The sequence below is a fragment of the Argopecten irradians genome, chromosome 5 (assembly GCF_041381155.1).
Source record: "Argopecten irradians isolate NY chromosome 5, Ai_NY, whole genome shotgun sequence".
Lineage (NCBI taxonomy): Eukaryota > Metazoa > Mollusca > Bivalvia > Pectinida > Pectinidae > Argopecten > Argopecten irradians.
In genome coordinates this window covers 20255943-20275642 of record NC_091138.1, presented here as the reverse complement: position 1 = coordinate 20275642, position 19700 = coordinate 20255943, and the positions used below count along the sequence as shown (strand labels likewise).

General features: G+C 35.4%; 1 protein-coding gene across 1 annotated transcript in view; it reads left to right on the top strand.

Moving 5' to 3' along the window:
- Positions 1-19700, top strand: part of LOC138324311 (uro-adherence factor A-like) — a 53938-nt gene that overhangs the window by 18503 nt on the left and 15735 nt on the right. Inside the window, exons 3-6 of the mRNA XM_069269388.1 lie at positions 2625-2712; positions 6588-8366; positions 15564-15638; positions 16912-17662. Coding sequence (XP_069125489.1) covers positions 6617-8366; positions 15564-15638; positions 16912-17662 — 2576 coding nt within the window. The 5' untranslated portion in view covers positions 2625-2712; positions 6588-6616. The remainder of the gene's footprint in view (positions 1-2624; positions 2713-6587; positions 8367-15563; positions 15639-16911; positions 17663-19700) is intronic.

Sequence of the window (19700 nt, the reverse complement as noted above, 5' to 3'; positions counted from 1 at the left end):
ATTCCTGTTCACTCTATCTATCAGATTCCTGTTCACTCTATCTATCAGATTCCTGTTCACTTATCTATCAGATTCCTGTTCACTATCTATCAGATTCCTGTTCACTTCTATCTATCAGATTCCTGTTCACTCTATCTATCAGATTCCTGTTCACTCTATCTATCAGATTCCTGTTCACTCTATCTATCAGATTCCTGTTCACTCTATCTATCAGATTCCTGTTCACTCTATCTATCAGATTCCTGTTCACTCTATCTATCAGATTCCTGTTCACTCTATCTATCAGATTCCTGTTCACTCTATCTATCAGATTCCTGTTCACTATATCTATCAGATTCCTGTTCACTCTATCTATCAGATTCCTGTTCACTATATCTATCAGATTCCTGTTCACTATATCTATCTGTTCATTCTATCAGATTCCTGTTCACTCTATCTATCAGATTCCTGTTCACTTATCTATCAGATTCCTGTTCATCATCTAAGATTCTGTTCACTCTATCTATCAGATTCCTGTTCACTCTATATCTATCAGATTCCTGTTCACTCTATCATCAATCATGATTCTGTTCACTTATCTATCAGATTCCTGTTCACTATATCTATCAGATTCCTGTTCATCTATCTATCAGATTCCTGTTCACTCTATCTATCAGATTCCTGTTCACTATATCTATCAGATTCCTGTATCACTTATCTATCAGATTCCTGTTCACTCTATCTATCAGATTCCTGTTCACTCTATCTATCAGATTCCTGTTCACTCTATCTATCAGATTCCTGTTCACTCTATCTATCAGATTCCTGTTCACTCTATCTATCAGATTCCTGTTCACTATATCTATCAGATTCCTGTTCACTCTATCTATCAGATTCCTGTTCACTCTATCTATCAGATTCCTGTTCACTTATCTATCTATTCCAGATTCCTGTTCACTATATCATCAGATTCCTGTTCACTCATCAGATTCCTGTTCACTCTATCTCATCTATCATCAGATTCCTGTTCACTCTATTCTATCAGATTCTACTCATCAGATTCCTGTTCACTCTATCTATCAGATTCCTGTTCACTATATCTATCAGATTCCTGTTCACTCTATCTATCAGATTCCTGTTCACTATATCTATCAGATTCCTGTTCACTATATCTATCAGATTCCTGTTCACTCTATCTATCAGATTCCTGTTCACTATATCTATCAGATTCCTGTTCACTCTATCTATCAGATTCCTGTTCACTCTATCTATCAGATTCCTGTTCACTCTATCTATCAGATTCCTGTTCACTCTATCTATCAGATTCCTGTTCACTCTATCTATCAGATTCCTGTTCACTCTATCTATCAGATTCCTGTTCACTCTATCTATCAGATTCCTGTTCACTCTATCTATCAGATTCCTGTTCACTCTATCTATCAGATTCCTGTTCACTCTATCTATCAGATTCCTGTTCACTCTATCTATCAGATTCCTGTTCACTCTATCTATCAGATTCCTGTTCACTCTATCTATCAGATTCCTGTTCACTCTATCTATCAGATTCCTGTTCACTCTATCTATCAGATTCCTGTTCACTCTATCTATCAGATTCCTGTTCACTCTATCTATCAGATTCCTGTTCACTATCTATCAGATATCTATCAGATCTTCACTTATCTATCAATCCTGTCACTTATCTATCAGATTCCTGTTCACTCTATCTATCAGATTCCTGTTCACTCTATCTATCAGATTCCTGTTCACTCTATCTATCAGATTCCTGTTCACTCTATCTATCAGATTCCTGTTCACTCTATCTATCAGATTCCTGTTCACTCTATCTATCAGATTCCTGTTCACTCTATCTATCAGATTCCTGTTCACTCTATCTATCAGATTCCTGTTCACTCTATCTATCAGATTCCTGTTCACTCTATCTATCAGATTCCTGTTCACTCTATCTATCAGATTCCTGTTCACTCTATCTATCAAAGAATATGTGCATTTTGAGACCCATAGATTTAATTCAGAGAACCATATTTTCTTCAGAATTGAGTTAGATAAATAACTGAAAATAGAGTTATGTCCCTTGGTACATTTCTGATAAGTTTAGGATGAGTCAAAAGTTTAGGTCATCATTCCATAATACAGGTACTCTATGATGATAAATCCTGGTGAAGTGATTGTTTTGTAAATTATCCATGCACCATGTGTCAGGGTCTAGAGGATGTGCATGTATATAAGCAATCTCCATTTGCTTTGTTATCAAGATGCCTTAATGTGTATCTTGATAATTAATTGAATATTTTAACATTTACGAATTAGAGGTTGTTTCTCTCATGGCCATATATTATGGTATTATGTAATGAGTTAAATTTCACACATCTTCCACAAAAATTTAATCATTTAAGAAAGTTTAGATTTTCTGTAAATGGTGTCATTTATTATGTTTGAAAAAGAATATCTAATTTTTCTTCTGTGAACTTCAATTTGGATGTACGTGTAATTCCATGTGATTGTGATGAATTTTACAAATATGGAAAAATCAGATTTTACTGATACTGTTAGGAACTGAAATAGACAGTTAAGACAGTGTTTTCAAAAAGAAATCATTTTCTGAATTATTTTATCATTTATTTCAGGCTGGAGGTGGGAAACCATTTTATACAATACAAAATGGAAGTCTGCCTCCTATAGAGCTGGGGGTAGACAAGTGATGGACACTTATGGGTAAGTTCCTCAGCTAATCACTGTCACTTATTGAAATGTAATTGGCGCATTTCTATGTAAATTAGTTGAAATACAAAGGACACCTATAGACAAGTCATATAATTTACACAGATAAGTCACCTGATACACAATGGACACTGACAGACAAGGTATTGCCATACAGTATGTAGAATGATTGGTATCCCAGTTTTATCTAGAGACATTGGTCCTGGTAGGATCTGATGTATGTAACTGTATGCAGTGATATTCCCTTACCTCTTACAATATATGTGGAGGGGGGAGAGTCAGGATTGGATGTAATAACCTTGATGATCTGACAGGCATATATTATTGTGTCTGTGATTCAGATGTTGACACAATAGTCTCAGGCTGGAAAAGCTGAAGATGCTCGTATGACTAGATAAGGATGTTGGAACTTGTAGGTAGTAGATGATAACAGAAAGTTTTGTCATACAATTGACACATACAGACAAGTTGACACACATTTGACACTTCTAGACTAGTTGAGACACCATTGACACCTACAGATAAGTTGACACACCATTGACACTTACAGATAAGTTGACACACCATTGACACTTGTAGACAAGTTGACATACCATTGACACTTACAGACAAGTTGACACACCATTGACACTTGTAGACAAGTTGACACACCATTGACACTTGTATAAAAGATGACACACCATTGACACTTACAGACAAGTTGACATACCAATTGATACTTACAGATAAGTTATTGACATGTAAGTTCCAAGACGTACAAAGGACACTTTTAGGTTAGTCTTTTTGACACATTGGGACACCATTGACACTTGTATATAGGTTGACACACCATTGACACTTGTAGACAAGTTGACACACCATTGACACTTGTAGACAAATTGACATACCAATTGATACTTACAGATAAGTTATTGACATGTAAGTTCCAAGACGTACAAAGGACACTTTTAGGTTAGTCTTTTTGACACATTGGGACACCATTGACACTTGTATATAGGTTGACACACCATTGACACTTGTAGACAAGTTGACACTCAATTGACACTTAGACAAGTTGACACACAATTGACACTTGTAGACAAGTTGACACTCAATTGACACTTACAGACAAATTGACACTTGTAGACAAGTTGACACTCAATTTACACTTGTAGACAAGTTGACACACCATTGACACTTACAGACAAGTTGACATACCAATTGATACTCACAGATATGTTATTGACATGTAAGTTCCAAGACGTACAAAGGACACTTTTAGGTTAGTCTTTTTGACACATTGGGACACCATTGACACTTGTTTATAGGTTGACACACCATTGATACTTGTAGACAAGTTGACACTCAATTGACACTTAGACAAGTTGACACACAATTGACACTTGTAGACAAGTTGACACTCAATTGACACTTACAGACAAGTTGACACACCATTGACATTTGTAGACAAGTTGACACTCAATTGACACTTACAGACAAGTTGACACACCATTGACACTTACAGACAAGTTGACATACCAATTGATACTTACAGATATGTTATTGACATGTAAGTTCCAAGACGTACAAAGGACACTTTTAGGTTAGTCTTTTTGACACATTGGGACACCATTGACACTTGTATATAGGTTGACACGCCATTGATACTTGTAGACAAATTGACACACAATTGACTCATACAGACAAGTTGACACACCATTGACACTTGTAGACAAATTGACACTCAATTGACACTTACAGACAAGTTGACACTTAATTGACACTTGTAGACAAGTTGACACTCAATTTACACTTACAGACAAGTTGACACTTACAGACAAGTTGACACACACAATCGACACTTACAGATAAGTTATTGACACACAATTGATGATTACATTTTAGTTCCAAGACATACAAATTACACGTTTAGGTTAGTCTTTTGACACATTGCGACCTGTACAATTTTGAAGCTTCCTGGACACATGATGAAGAATAATATGTACACTCCTGAATCAATGATGGACACTTAAATACAGGACTGTTATGTATAACTCATGGTTTTAAGGTTCTGCTTCAATTTTCAATTTTATTAAGGCTTATTTTCTTGCCTATAACACATCTTACCTTAAAGTAGTTGAGCTAAAGACAGTCATTTTGACTGAGTTAAAAAATAAAACACAGTTTGGTTATAAATGTATTTTAAAAGAAATTGTTATTAGATCAAACTTTATAAAACTTTCATATCTTCCTGAACCACAAATCTTTCAATGCCTGTATGAGCATCTGTGTATATATTTCCGTTAAAAATTTTATATTAATTTTCAGTTTAAAGATGCTCCACCGCTGACAAATGGTATTTTTTCACTATCAAAAACAGGAGCAGACGATTAAGTATTTTGCTTCAGTTACAAAAGTTACTTACTTTACACCATTACCACCATTGAAAAGTTTGAGCTTCTAATTTTACTTCAAGTTAAAAATATGAAAAATAATTAATTGCATCCCGAAAAAATTCCGTGTCACTATATCCTTTATGGAAGGAAGTACTGATTGCGCATGCACTAAAGGCGAAATAAATTATTTTATATCATTTTTTGTGTTAATTAGACATATATATACACGATATAACACCAATTATTGTTCAACTGAGGAATATCATTTATGCTTTGTCGGCGGTGGAGCATCTTTAAGTAAGAAGTAAAAATTCTGCATTAAACTAGCAGGCTTCAATCAACATTTGACAGGAGTTATTTCCCTTATACTTTGTTGGGTAACCTTTGCTCAAGATGTGCAAACCAAAAATAAATTTGATATTCTCCATTTCTCTCCAATTTCAGGAAAGGTATATTATTTTGTAAATTTCTAATGAGATGAAAATATTTTGTGAAATGTTTTGATCTTATCGACCAAATAATCATTGGAATAAATAGGACTGATGAATTTATAATGAAAGTTTAATACGTCAAGTACAATTTAAACAGCACAATGAATTTAAAGTGGTTGATTGCAATCTATATATGAATGTAAAAGTTAATAGAAGACTTATCAAAACTTGATTTTAGGCAAAGCAAAACAACTGTATGTTTCCTGCTGCTTGACTATCTTTGTACCTTTTCTCATTTTATTTTCCATTTTCCATTTTACGTTATTTTCCAAAGCAATTTATTTAGAAACACAATCAGGATAATTAATAATAATGGTAGGATAATCTTAAAATCAAATTTGGTGTGCTTTATTACTTTTACGTAAAAATTTTCAATCTAATTATAATAACTAGAAGCAGACATTTGATTTTTGTTGTCTTCATAACTTGGCTCATGCTAGTTGTGTTGAAAGTTACATACAAAGTATACTGTCTATAGAATTGCATGCACTTCTATATACATATATCCTACCTATTAACTATTAATGTTCATATAAATGTATTTTCTGTTGTCTACAACAATATTATGATCAATGTTCTTTCCTTTGTTCTAAAGGTAGGAAGCAGTTGTTGTATGAATCATCTATATTTAGTATATTATTTTTTTTTTCCAGAACAATTTATTCTCTTACATATCTACCACTAAAACTGCCTCCTAACTGACTTTGAGTTGAACTCTCTGTGAGTAAGACATAATCAGGTTCTGGATGGAAATGTATGGGAGTCTACTAAAACAGTTACACTCAGGCACATGTATTTGGGAGGACAACTGGTTCTACCCTTGTCAGTATAAAGTGACTAAATGGCTTCTTGGATGTCTACAGAAGATATATTTTTGTATGCAGTATTTGATAATCAAGAGAATTTGTTAGAACATTACAAAACCTGTCATTAATAGCATTGTATTGTGTTATAAATCTCTAGGTTAATTGTTCTTCAAAAATCACTTTTCTTGTTTTTGCAGATCACCAGTTGTGGCATGCTGCTAGATAAATGGCCACAAGGAAACCCCCTAATGAAATCGAACCTGAGACGTGCTTTGTCGCCCTCCCGACATCGGATCGCCAAATTGTACCGGCTGTCCAGTTGGAGCAACGCCAAATTAAAATGACCTACCTAACCGAGGAAGGGAAGCCACCAGCATCCATTGCCACGGCAACAACGTCCAGTGGTGAGCCGTCAGTGAGTGCGGATATCACCCTGGATGAGGATATTACCATGGGAACCGGTGGTGGCCAGTTACTGATGCCACAGGGGCTGTCTACAACTCCTTCACCAGATGTTACACAGGTGTTGGAGTTTTTTGAGGAGCAGGACAAGACGAAAGGTGAAGGGGTGAAAAAAATAGCCGTGAAGCCAAGGACTCCAAGTCCTAGTCCTGTACGTCAGAGTGTGGGACTGGATCACCTAGACAACTTGGTCCGTCTGATGGAACAACTTTCCAACCTCAAAGATGAAAACTCCAAGCTGAAGAGGAAGTGTGCATACCTGGAGAGTACAAAGAGTATTCTGGAGGTGAAGACAGCCCTAGAGCAAGAAATCATGTCCCACACAGATTATAGCTACACGAGGTCTGAGCAGTCAGCCTATGGTAAGCACAAGGTCAGTCGGCCTAGGCTCCCTAGTGCTGAGGACATGTGCTTTTTTGACCTAGAGCAGTCTGCTTCAGACTCGTATAGCACCAAACGTTCCAAGCATGTCACTCACAAGAGAAGTCGCTCAACTGGCTCTCTTGACATTCCATCTGAAATTCTTGAACAGTCAGGAGAAGAAGAAAACATGGAAAAAGTACACTCCAAGTCTTATGAAAAGACAGAAAAATCTAAAGGTTTAAAATCTTCTTCTTCCAAACGAAAGTCAAAGGTTTCAAACTGGGTGAAGTTTAAAAGAGTCATAACAAAACCAAGATTTCCAGAAGATATTGGATTTAGTTTAAGATCCATTAAAGATTTAGGAAGAGGAAGTAAAGAATTAACTGTCCCAGTTAGTACGGTGGAGAATAGGTCTGTAGACAGTGGGGTGGGGAGTGGGCTAGAGGTCGAAGGTCAGGAAGTTCGTAGGTCAACATCATCAGGAGAGCCATCTAGTCCTACACAAGGAGGTCGTGAACTTGGGATTGAAGGTGAGGGTGATGAAGATGAGGAAGAGGAATTTGGGACCGAGATTTGGATGGGGGATCCAGAATGGCTGGAAAAACATGAAAGTGAGATAGAATCAGATGTTACTAAAGAAGTTGTTGTGTTAAATTCAGCAACATCTGGTGACCAGTATCTAAATGTAGCGATTCCACGACGAAAGTCAAGCCCATCACTGCTTGAAAATGATCCGCCCACAGACCTGACGGAAGAATATCTTAACTTAAGGCGTTCATCCAGTTACAAAGGGAGGTCATCTCATGGTGACCTCTCAGATCTCAAGGTCACAGAAACAGACTCTCCAAAACTAGACAAGAAAAAACCAACATGGGGCAAACGTGTTAAAAGTATAGTTCACACTCGTAAGGATAGCATAAAACGGAAATTTATCGGGAAAAGAGAGCTTGAACACAGTAGTGAAGAACTTCTGGAGGCTGAGGTTTGTGAGGAGCGGTATGCTGAACAGGAAGGACCTTTAGGTCGGTCAACACCAAAAACCTCACCAATGTGTATTCCAAGACACAAGAGTTCAGACGAAGCAGACCAGGGAGCAAAGGCGCGAGCATTCCTAGTACAGTCAGGATCCATAGACATGGAAGCTTTACTAGGTAAGTCTCTATGTAGGTAACGGAGATATCATATTAGCTTGATGCCTGTTCAAGTATGGGGAAGTTTTCATTTTATTATTCTTTATGGCGAGTTCTGCAGGTGTGCCAGTTAAATTTTTACGTTTATGTATATGATTTGAGTGTGCCAAAATATATAGACTGTCTTAGGTACATCTTAATTCACTTCAAATATATCATTTATCTTTAGATGTATATCAAAGTGATTTCCTTTTCAACATTTTTATGAACATTTTGTAATGCATTGAAAGGTAGCAGGAGTTGAAATGAAAACTCAACTTACATAAGGGACATGTACTTTACAAAAGTAAGCCAAAGAAAATGTAGTTGAACAAGGATTATCCAAAATAATAAAAACATTAACCTTATATCTACCCATTAACCTAACATTAACATTTCATTTTGAAAATGTTTAGATAAATCGAAAATAATTACTGCGTTTGATAAAAGAATTGTCAGTGCATGTGTCCCTAAAACCCCTTACTGACCATCATCTGTAATATACGAGCAACAAACACTGAGAAATGGATTTGTCTATGGCTGTATTGGTTAAGATAACTGATAATCTTTTGCTATTGACTTTAACCCTAGATGGGTTATGATGAAGTGGTTAGGGTGTCTGACATTTCACTACTATAGCCTTACACCTGTAGCCTACAGGGATCGTTTGGTGATGGTATCTGACTTCTACTCTCAAAACCTTTCCACCAATAGTTGTTGGCATGTCTGACATTCCACTGCTATATCCTCCCATCTGTTGGCTGCAGGGATCTTTTGAAGGTGTCTTCTGCACTTTAAAGGTGTCCGACATTCGAATAATATTGACTTTTTTACCTTTGGCTATTTTTCTTTTGAGAATACTGACTAAATTCCGCCACCCCGGAAATGAAATGTTTCCACAAATTATTAAAGCTGTTAATAGGATCTAAAACAATTAAATTAAAGATGCTCCACCTCTGACAAATAGTATTTTTTCTCAAATAAAAAACAAGAGCAGACAAACTAGTATTTTTCTCCAGTAACAAAAGTTACACCATTGAAAAATTTTACCTTCTAATTTTATTTCAAGATAAAAATATCAAAAATGATTAATTGCATCCCGAAAAAAAATCCATGATATTATGTTCTATATAGAATGAAGTACTGATTGCGCATGCACCAAAAGCAAAACAAATTCATTTATATTATTTTTTGTGTTGGACATATATACATTTGTATACATGATTAAACACCAATTATTGTTTAAATGATGAGTATCATTTATGCTCTGTCGGCGATGGAGCATCTTAAACAAGTAAGCTTCATGAGGAATCTGGGGACATTGCGGTCATCAAGGATCATCTGAGGTTGCCAAGGGTTTTTTGGGTCATCAGGGGCCTCTTAGAGTTGGTAGAGGTATTTAGTATATTTCAAATCTATGTTGGCATATGCATATTCTCATTTTCTTTAGGTCAATTTCACATATTTAATCTTAATTGTTTCTTTGATTTTCCTTTAAATTAAATTTACATTTCTCTTTAGTATTATCAATTTTGTTGCCATTGGTTGGAACAGTTTCATTCCCTTGACATGCCAATTACGCGTTGAGAGTCAGGCACTAATTTCCGTTGTCATAGGAAGCGAGATTTGTGGGATTTCTATTAGCTGTGTTACATGAGTGACAGTCTCGTTGAACTTCGAGTCGCCATACTCCAAATGTTATTTGGTGTTTGTCCCAGACAATATAAAACAGACCACAGACTATGTGAATAACCCTACAAACACATGAGAAACTTTTACTTAATTGAACAATCCATTGCGGAAGTCTTTTCTCCACCGGCCCACACCATTGAGACTAAATTTGATAGAGTTTCATGTCAGCGTCCAGTAAATACAATAGCGCGTGTCGGTCCACTGTAACTGTGTCTGTATTAAGGGTCACCAGGCCCGAGAGACTGTGTAATGGCATTAAACTTGGCTCCATTGTCTCGCAGGAGTACACGGCCCAACAACAATACAAATCTATCATCGTAATAAGATGAGGTGCTGGAATTCAGATTTCTGATCACCGCCTATAAAAACACTATAAATTCTCCTAGCATATATGGATTTTTCCATAACTGACTCCAGTTGAGATTAGCTGACAATTTCTTGCATTGTACTGATGGAAGGCTCCCTCTCTGTACCATAACTAGCGTGAGAATGGCCTGGTAACAATGAGACAGATGCAACACTACTCTCTACAACTGAAGGACGACCTGTGCATCGAAACCTAACATCTATAGGACTCAAGTTTGATATAGCCTCACTGGTTACCGGAAACTTCTTTTCAAGATTCTCCAATTTGTTCTCACCTCTCTGGATTTTTCTTTCAGCAACGAATTAATATTGGGACTTAAATGTTTGCTTCATTTTTTTAAATTTAATCAAAAAATGTGCTGAGGTGTCAATTGAAGAAGAAAAATGTTTGCTTTTTTAATCTTATTTTTTAATTCTTATGTACTGATGCATTATACCAGAGCACAGCGTAGGATGTCTCAAACACAGGACTGATAAAGATTTTAATTTTTTGAAGGTGGAAAATTAATATAAAGTCATCTTAATGGAAGATTTTTTTTTCGAGGCAGTATGTGGATGAGAAACATGGAATGAAACAAATGTGCAAAAACTGTTTTCAAAGACAGGAGATCTAAGACATAGTTGATACTTGGATTAACATTATACTGACATTTTATACCGTTGCCATATCAACAGGAAAATGTCTTGGTTGTGTTCAGCGTTCCAGAGGAAGTGTACTCTTCCATGTACAGGTAATCACTACAAAAATAGGGGAATGAGGAATATTGTCACTAGCTAAATCAGTAATATTGTTCCTAGCTAAATCAGTTATATTGTCACTAGCTTAATCAGTGATATTGCTACTAGCTAAATCTATAATATTGTCACTAGCTAAATCAGTTATATTGTCACTAACTAAATTAGTAATATTCTCACCAGCTAAATCAAGGATATTGTCACTAGCTAAATCAGTAATATTGTTCCTAGCTAAATCAAGAATATTGTCACTAGCTAAATCAGTAATATTGTTACTAGCTAAATCAGTAATATTGTCACTAGCTAAATCAGTAATATTGTTCCTAGCTAAATCAGTAATATTGTCACTAGCTAAATCAGTAATATTGTCACTAGCTAAATCAGTAATATTGTCACTAGCTGAATCAGTAATAATGTTCCTAGCTAAATCAGGCATTTTGTCACTAAGTAGCTAAATTAGTAATATTCTCACCAGCTAAATCAGTAATATTGTCACTAGCTAAATACTCATATTGTCACTAGCTAAATTACTCATATTGTCACTAGATAAATTAGTAATATTGTCCTTCAATCTGAAGAGGCAAAGCATATGTTCAAAGCCTATGCTTCAAACACAAGAGTCATGCAAATCTGATTTTTGGGAGTTAAAACATATATACTCACAGGGGTCTAATGGATGTTCTGCAAATTAAGAATGTTAAGTGCTAAATTATAAATATTGTCTTTTGCTTTATCAGAAATATTGTTTCTAGCTATATTATAAATATTTAAGAGAAGCAATATTGTCTGTAGGGCACTTTACTAAATGATGAATATTGCCTCTAGCTAAATTGTGAATTCCATGGTAATATACCTGTAGCGAAATACAGAAAGTTTTATTTGAGTTAATTATTTTTCATTCATTTGAATAATGATAAATCTATGACATGCATTAAGTACATCCTTCTCTATTGATTAGATATGCTGATTTCCTTAATTTTTGGCTTTTGAATCAGCTCTAACTTAGAACAATAGCATTACCCAAACTTGTGAAGCCTTGTAGGAAGTACAATCAATAACTCTACAAAGGCATTAGGGAATATCTGTTGATCCATTAAAGCACTTCAAAGATTCTTCAGATAGATGTATATTGGGTTGAAAAGCCTTCAAATGTAGTCAGACAATGGAGAATTGGCAGTACTGCTAAAAATCATTTTCTGCTCTTATTTATAGTTGTGAAATTAAAACCAATGCATTGAAAGTACTGTAATTTTCAAAATGTTAATAACTTTTGGTGATGAATAACATATTAAAAGCTTATCTTGATTTGTGAATATGAAAAATACGGCACATATAACTTTAAATAGGTCAGAACTTTTCTCGACTAATTATATATAGAATTAGCATCTCATGATTTCCATAAGGTATTGACCTCTCTATAACTACAGTCAAACCTGCCTTTGAGACCGTCTCTCCATAACTAGTCAAACCTGCCTTTGAGACCACCTCTCCATAACTAATCAGTCAAACCTGTCTTAGAGACTGTCTTTCCATAACTACAGTCAAACCTGTCTTAGAGACTGTCTTTCCATAACTACAGTCAAACCTGTCTTAGAGACTGTCTTTCCATAACTACAGTCAAACCTGTCTTAGAGACTGTCTTTCCATAACTACAGTCAAACCTGCCTTAGAGACTGTCTTTCCATAACTAATCAGTCAAACCTGTCTTAGAGACTGTCTTTCCATAACTACAGTCAAACTTGCCTTAGAGACTGTCTCTACATAACTACAGTCAAACCTGCCTTAGAGACTGTCTCTCCATAACTAATCGGTCAAACCTGTCTTAGAGACTGATTTTCCATAACTACAGTCAAACCTGCCTTAGAGACCGCCTCTCCATAACTAATCGGTCAAACCTGTCTTAGAGACTGTTTTTCCATAACTAATCAGTCAAACCTGTCTTAGAGACTGTCTTTCCATAACTACAGTCAAACCTGTCTTAGAGACTGTCTTTCCATAACTACAGTCAAACCTGTCTTAGAGACTGTCTTTCCATAACTACAGTCAAACCTGCCTTAGAGACTGTCTTTACATAACTACAGTCAAACCTGTCTTAGAGACTGTCTTTCCATAACTACAGTCAAACCTGTCTTAGAGACTGCCTCTCCATAACTAATCAGTCAAACCTGTCTTAGAGACTGTCTTTCCATAACTACAGTCAAACCTGTCTTAGAGACTGTCTTTCCATAACTACAGTCAAACCTGCCTTAGAGACTGCCTCTCCATAACTAATCGGTCAAACCTGTCTTAGAGACTGTCTTTCCATAACTACAGTCAAACCTGTCTTAGAGACTGTCTTTCCATAACTACAGTCAAACCTGTCTTAGAGACTGCCTCTCCATAACTAATCAGTCAAACCTGTCTTAGAGACTGTCTTTCCATAACTACAGTCAAACCTGTCTTAGAGACTGTCTTTCCATAACTACAGTCAAACCTGTCTTAGAGACTGTATTTCCATAACTACAGTCAAACCTGCCTTAGAGACTGTTTTTCTATAACTATAGTCAAACCTGCCTTAGAGACCCCCTCTCCATAACTACAGTCAAACCTGCCTTAGAGACCGCCTCTCCATAACTACAGTCAAACCTGCCTTAGAGACCGCCTCTCCATAACTACAGTCAAACCTGCCTTAGAGACCCCCTCTCCATAACTACAGTCAAACCTGCCTTAGAGACTGTCTTTCCATAACTACAGTCAAACCTGCCTTAGAGACTGTCTTTACATAACTACAGTCAAACCTGCCTTAGAGACTGTCTCTCCATAACTAATCAGTCAAACCTGCCTTAGAGACTGTCTTTACATAACTACAGTCAAACCTGCCTTAGAGACCGCCTTTCCAATCCAATTATAAACTACAGTCAAACCTGCCTTAGAGACCACCTAATCATATTTATAGTCGAATCATAACCTATTAGAGGACCATATTCTAGAAATCATTGGGGGGTAGACTGATAGTGTAATTCATTTTTTTTCAATCACTCACAGTGAATAAATTTATCTGGCCCACCAAATTAAGTGGAATGTCAGAACAACTATCCTAATTTCCTTTTGTGCCTAATACTATATATCCTCAATGAGTGATGCCCCATAGATATTTCTGCAGGCCTCTGCCACATTAGCAGGCTCCTCAATCTCTGAAGATTGTCCATCACTCCCCGATTATTGCTATATCAACCAACTAATCTATAAATAGACTGTGACAGGGATCAGATTTCCGGTGATCAATTACGATTTCGTACCACCATTCCTGTATTCATTGGAATTACTTTCGGACCAGATTCCATTCCACAAAGACAATTCAATAACAGGTCGTGTGATAAGATCCTAGACCAACATGTCCTTGTAAAGACCGGTGGCATGAACCACACTGAATCATGCTAACCATTCTGTTCCTCACATGGTACGTCTTCATTTCATCAGCATGAACTTGAGATTTACTGTGCTTTTCACTGTCCCGGAGAAAATCTATATAGCTGGGTCGTTATTCTAAATTAGTTTGTTGTAATTTGCTAAAAAATTTCAGCACTGTTGATCATTACATGCAAAAAGTCTATTAATCATGATTTATTGTAGTTTGGGCTGGAAACCGATATGTTTTATTAGGATGAGAATGTAGAATTATATTGTGCAAGGCTTTCTAGATAAAGAAAACTTATCAGTAGGAAATTATCTCAGTGAAAGATTCCCTCATCCTTATTTGTCTGTGAATCTTTAAGCTCTCCAGATCCAAATGGCTGTAAACATATCCCATGGCGTTTGTCATCTGGTCATCGTTCATCAACATTTTCTTAGAAATGCTATTACATATGCTCATAAAATTCTCAATGGACTTTGATTAAATTTGGGTTAGCAAAACAGACCCCTTGGGCCTCTTGTTTGATCAATATATTGCATTACTAGAAAGGGATCAATTTGACTTGTCACCTTCCATCACCATGATTGGTGACAAATTAACGGTCTCCTTACTACTCAGCATCTTGATCAGACACAGTAGCCATCCTTTAACTTAATATTTCTACACACACCAAAATGTGTAAAACCTGTCATAGAGACTACCTCTGTAAAAAGAGCACCTGCTTAGTAGGACCACTTTTCTCTAATAACAAATTTCATTTTGTCAGTGTTTATAAAGACCATGTGACTATGAAGACCATATTGCAGACAAGTTCACTGTAGTTGTGTTGGTACTGCATTTCGTTTAAACTTCAAAGCTTTTGCAAAAACTAACAGCAAATTTAGTCTGTTTTAGCTTTCTGAGAGTTTGGTTCTCTGTTTTAGGTTGTGCACAAGGGTCAGTCCTGTCTCTTGGATAGAATATGATTCAAATGATCTTTTTTTCTCTTTAAGGTGGCATGTCCGATGAATTCTCTAAGAAAATTGAACAGTGGGAAGAGAAGAAAAGTCAGCAGTCATCTGTTAAAGGTATGTAATAATTATACTTACTAGTCTGGAAACTCCCACAGAAAGCAGACACGATCATCTGGGAGACTTCTAGGTATTTTACTCTATTGATTTTCTTTCAAGAAAATAGACAGTTTAATGGAAAACAAAAAAAATTATCATTCCTAGGGGAGAACTGAGGGATTTCTTTACTACTGTAAAAGCAGTAATTCTCTTGGGACTGATATTTTGTATTTTTACATGACATTGTGTGTTGAGAAAATTTCAGACACTGAATTTGTTTGGTGATATTCAATTAATACGTTTTATGTCAAATCATATTTTCTACATTATTTACATATACTTGCAAAAATAGCACGCAATATTGTGTTGTATCTTTCATAAATGTGTGTATAGAATGTGTAGGAAGAAGAATACACATTCAGGCCAACAGCTATCACACGCTACTTAGCATAGTAATCTCTGGAATTTTTGTTACTTAGTTAATTGAAATAATATGTGGCAAGAAAATACGTGTAAAGGTAGAGGAGTAGCGGTAGGGATAAAAGTTATAAAAATATTGATGTGATTTTTTGTCTCTAAATAAAATTTGATGCTTTCTAAGTGTTTGACCGTTTTTATCTTGAATACTTAATGAATATAACTTGGTAAAAAATGAAATTTAAAAATTTCTGACATGAGTATGTAAACTGTGTGTGTGTTCACCTAAATAAGATGTACTATAGTTCCCATATCATTCATGGTTATGTAATTTTTTGTTGTTTTGATTATAACCAGGAGAAGTATTTGTGCTGTGCTTGATGTTGTTGCTTAAAACATGATCCATTGTCTTAGAATTTCTATCATCAGGCAGTTAACATGTTCTCCATAAAATTATCCTCATTTGAGAAAATCATTTAATGTTTTATCTAGCATATGTAAAGGAGATTGTTTGTTTACATAAAAATAAAAGCTTATGTAAGTGATTCATGTGCAAATTTTGGTTAGTATAGATAATGTATACTTTTGCAATTTAACAATTACAAGCATAAAGCTATCATGATCAAATATTCTTCAGTTTGGTCTTTCCTGATATTCATTCCATTTTATTTATTTTTTTATCTATTAATTTCTAAATGCAATTTTTGTCATATGTTAAAAATATGAAAGAAAAAACTTTGTTGTTCTGTTATTTTTTTTCATATATTTTGAAAAAAAAAATTTAAATAAAAGATAGGAAAAAATTTTAATAGATTTTTGCTCTGAATTACTAAATTGGAACATCTATTTAAGGTTTTCTTGTTTAATTATTCAGGAGAGAAAGGGAGAGAAGAGCGAGTGCAGCGAGACTCACGAGAAGTGTCACCAGAGGGTGCTAGCATCAGTGCAGAACCTTCAATGGTTAACGTTGAGGAGTTACAACAAAAACTCACCGAGAGCTTTAGTAAAAAACTGGAGGAATGGGAACGAATTAAATACAGAAAGGACAGTGCAAGTCCACCACTAGATACGAAGGATACATCAAAGGTCATAGGTCAAGTTCAGAAGGATGACAGACATGGCAGCAGAAAGGTCAAGGTCGATAAGGACCGTAGTAAATTAGAACGCCGCCGTGAACGTGAACTTCAACGAGTGGAACGTGAACAACAGAAATTGGAAAGGGATCGGATTCGGATAGAGAAGGAACGTCTGAAAGCCTTGGAACGTGAGGCACGTATTGAAAAGATGAAAGGAAGACTCAGCCAACCAGACTTGGAAGCTAAACTGAACTCTCCTATTTATAGTCCCCTGGGAGAGCACAAAGTTACAACAGAGTTTGCCCGTAAGTTGTACGAATGGGAACAGAAGAAAGAAGGAGTAGTGCCAGTAGAGCGAAGCTGTGAGCAGGGAGGAGACAAAACTAAAGGAGACGGCCTCACTAAAGGACAGAAACCTCCCCCCCTCACATTACAGCCCTGTTTTGACTCCCCAGAGGAGGCGTCGCCTGGGGATAAATCGTCGGAGGCCAGTTTTGGGGACGACACCTCATTAACAGTAGAAAGCATGACAGAGTCAAATCTAACAAGGTTAGTAATAACTTTGTTATCATATTTTCTTAATTGATTTCTTGTTAAATTATTATCTTTTTCTTAATTGATTTCTTATTAAATTATTATCTTTTTCTTAATTGATTTCTTATTAAATTATTATCTTTTTCTCAGATTACCAAATCATATTTTCTATAATAGTATTATATCTGTCTTAATTTCATGTATTTTTTTAAATAAATATTTTTACCTTCATTATGCCAACAATATTTATTAATATGAAAAACATTCCACTTTTGATATTAACCTAGCCTAACCGATAGATACCTGGTATGTTTTTGAAAAGTAAAAACAATTTAGTGCCACAAAAACAAAAAAACAAAATTAGAAAAAATGAAAACTTTATTAATGTTACGAAAAAACTTAACAAATATAATTGATAAAAATAGATGTGTTAACAATGATAAAAATAAAAAATAAATAGAATAAATCCATTGCTAAATAAACAAATAAATTCAACGGATAGACATTATGGAAGTTACCAAAAACCTCAGGATAACATTTTTCAGAAAAAAACACCTACATATTTTTCATTGTAGAGTGACACATGATACTGTTACTTACACATGTACATAAGTATTTTTGTTTAAAAGTCTGAGTTTACAGAGATGCTGCTGAATCTGTAGAGATAACAGACTGTTTTATCTGTTATTTTGTGTTAAGAGTATTTTCATGTTTATTTGTATCTCCTGACCTCCAGGGTAACCATAACTTACAAAATAAACTAGGTTAATGTCGGAATGTTTCAGCTTTATCATACAGGATTCGTATCTAAGAAAAGCTCTTCTATCCAAAATTATCTTTTTTTGAAAAGCTTTCATTTCTTTTCAACCATTGGAAAAAAGAATCTTTTGATATTTATCGGTAAGAAAAAACGTTTTAAGATAGTGCCTACTACAACATGTTGCAATAGACCTCTGGGAATTGTTATCCCCCTCGCCCTCGCCCCCACCACCCTATCCCATTCCAGCATTAACATTTATGTTTTGGGATTCTGATATACATATGTCATGTGGGGGTGTAGTGTGGCAGGTTACCGTAATTAACCTCCACTCCTGCTGTGTCCCCGCTACTCCTTACATTAACCCTGAAAACTGATGGATGCAGTGGTATAGGGAGACATGTGAGGTTGTCTTTTTTTATCATTTATAAAAAGAAGCAGAAATCCACATTGTTAGATGGGTTGATTTTAGCTATGTCCATTTTGTAGTAGTATCTGGTATAGCCAAACATTGTTCTATATCTGATTGTGTATGCCAGACAAATTGCTATGTTTCACTGTCGATGGAGGCTGTAGCGTATCGTAGTGTTATTATAACTCGAGCAGCTTCATACCCAATAAAAGTTGATAAAAACAATCAAAATGGCTGAGAGAACCCAATGCTCCTTTAATTCAATTTCTGATATATTGATGTTTTTTTGTTTGTTTTAATGTGATTTATGTGGATGATATAGGTAGTACAACACCGAAATACATATCTATGTCTATATTGTATGTCTGCATGTATTCTATCTGAAAAAGATCATCAACTTCTCCAGAAGGTAAAAATGATTGTTCACATTACAGTACAATATATATCAGCATTTGAAGCAAAATAAATATTAGTCTAAATATTTTCAGTCTCAGAAATTATATCTAAGGTTTTTGTAAAAGATGTAATAGTTTCACAAATTCAAGAAAAAAAGTAGTTAATGTAGAGCAGTTTCAAAGTACTGCTGCTGGTTGGAGGGCTTTTCTCAGGGTACTCTGGCTTTCCTTCACTATCTATCTGAGAGTAAACTCTAAACCTGTATTGATATGAAGCATGCCCACTTTAGGTAAGGAAAAGTATTATCCATATTGTTTAGTTTATTGTAATAAAACAATTATTGGTAATTAGACACAACACTGTATCAGAAGTCAAACAACGAAGTATTGTACTAGTACAGTTTGTCATCTCCCCCTATTCACTATAGCCTGAGTCTCACTCAATATGATCCCCTTTTATTTCTAGAACATAACTTCCATTCACTCGAC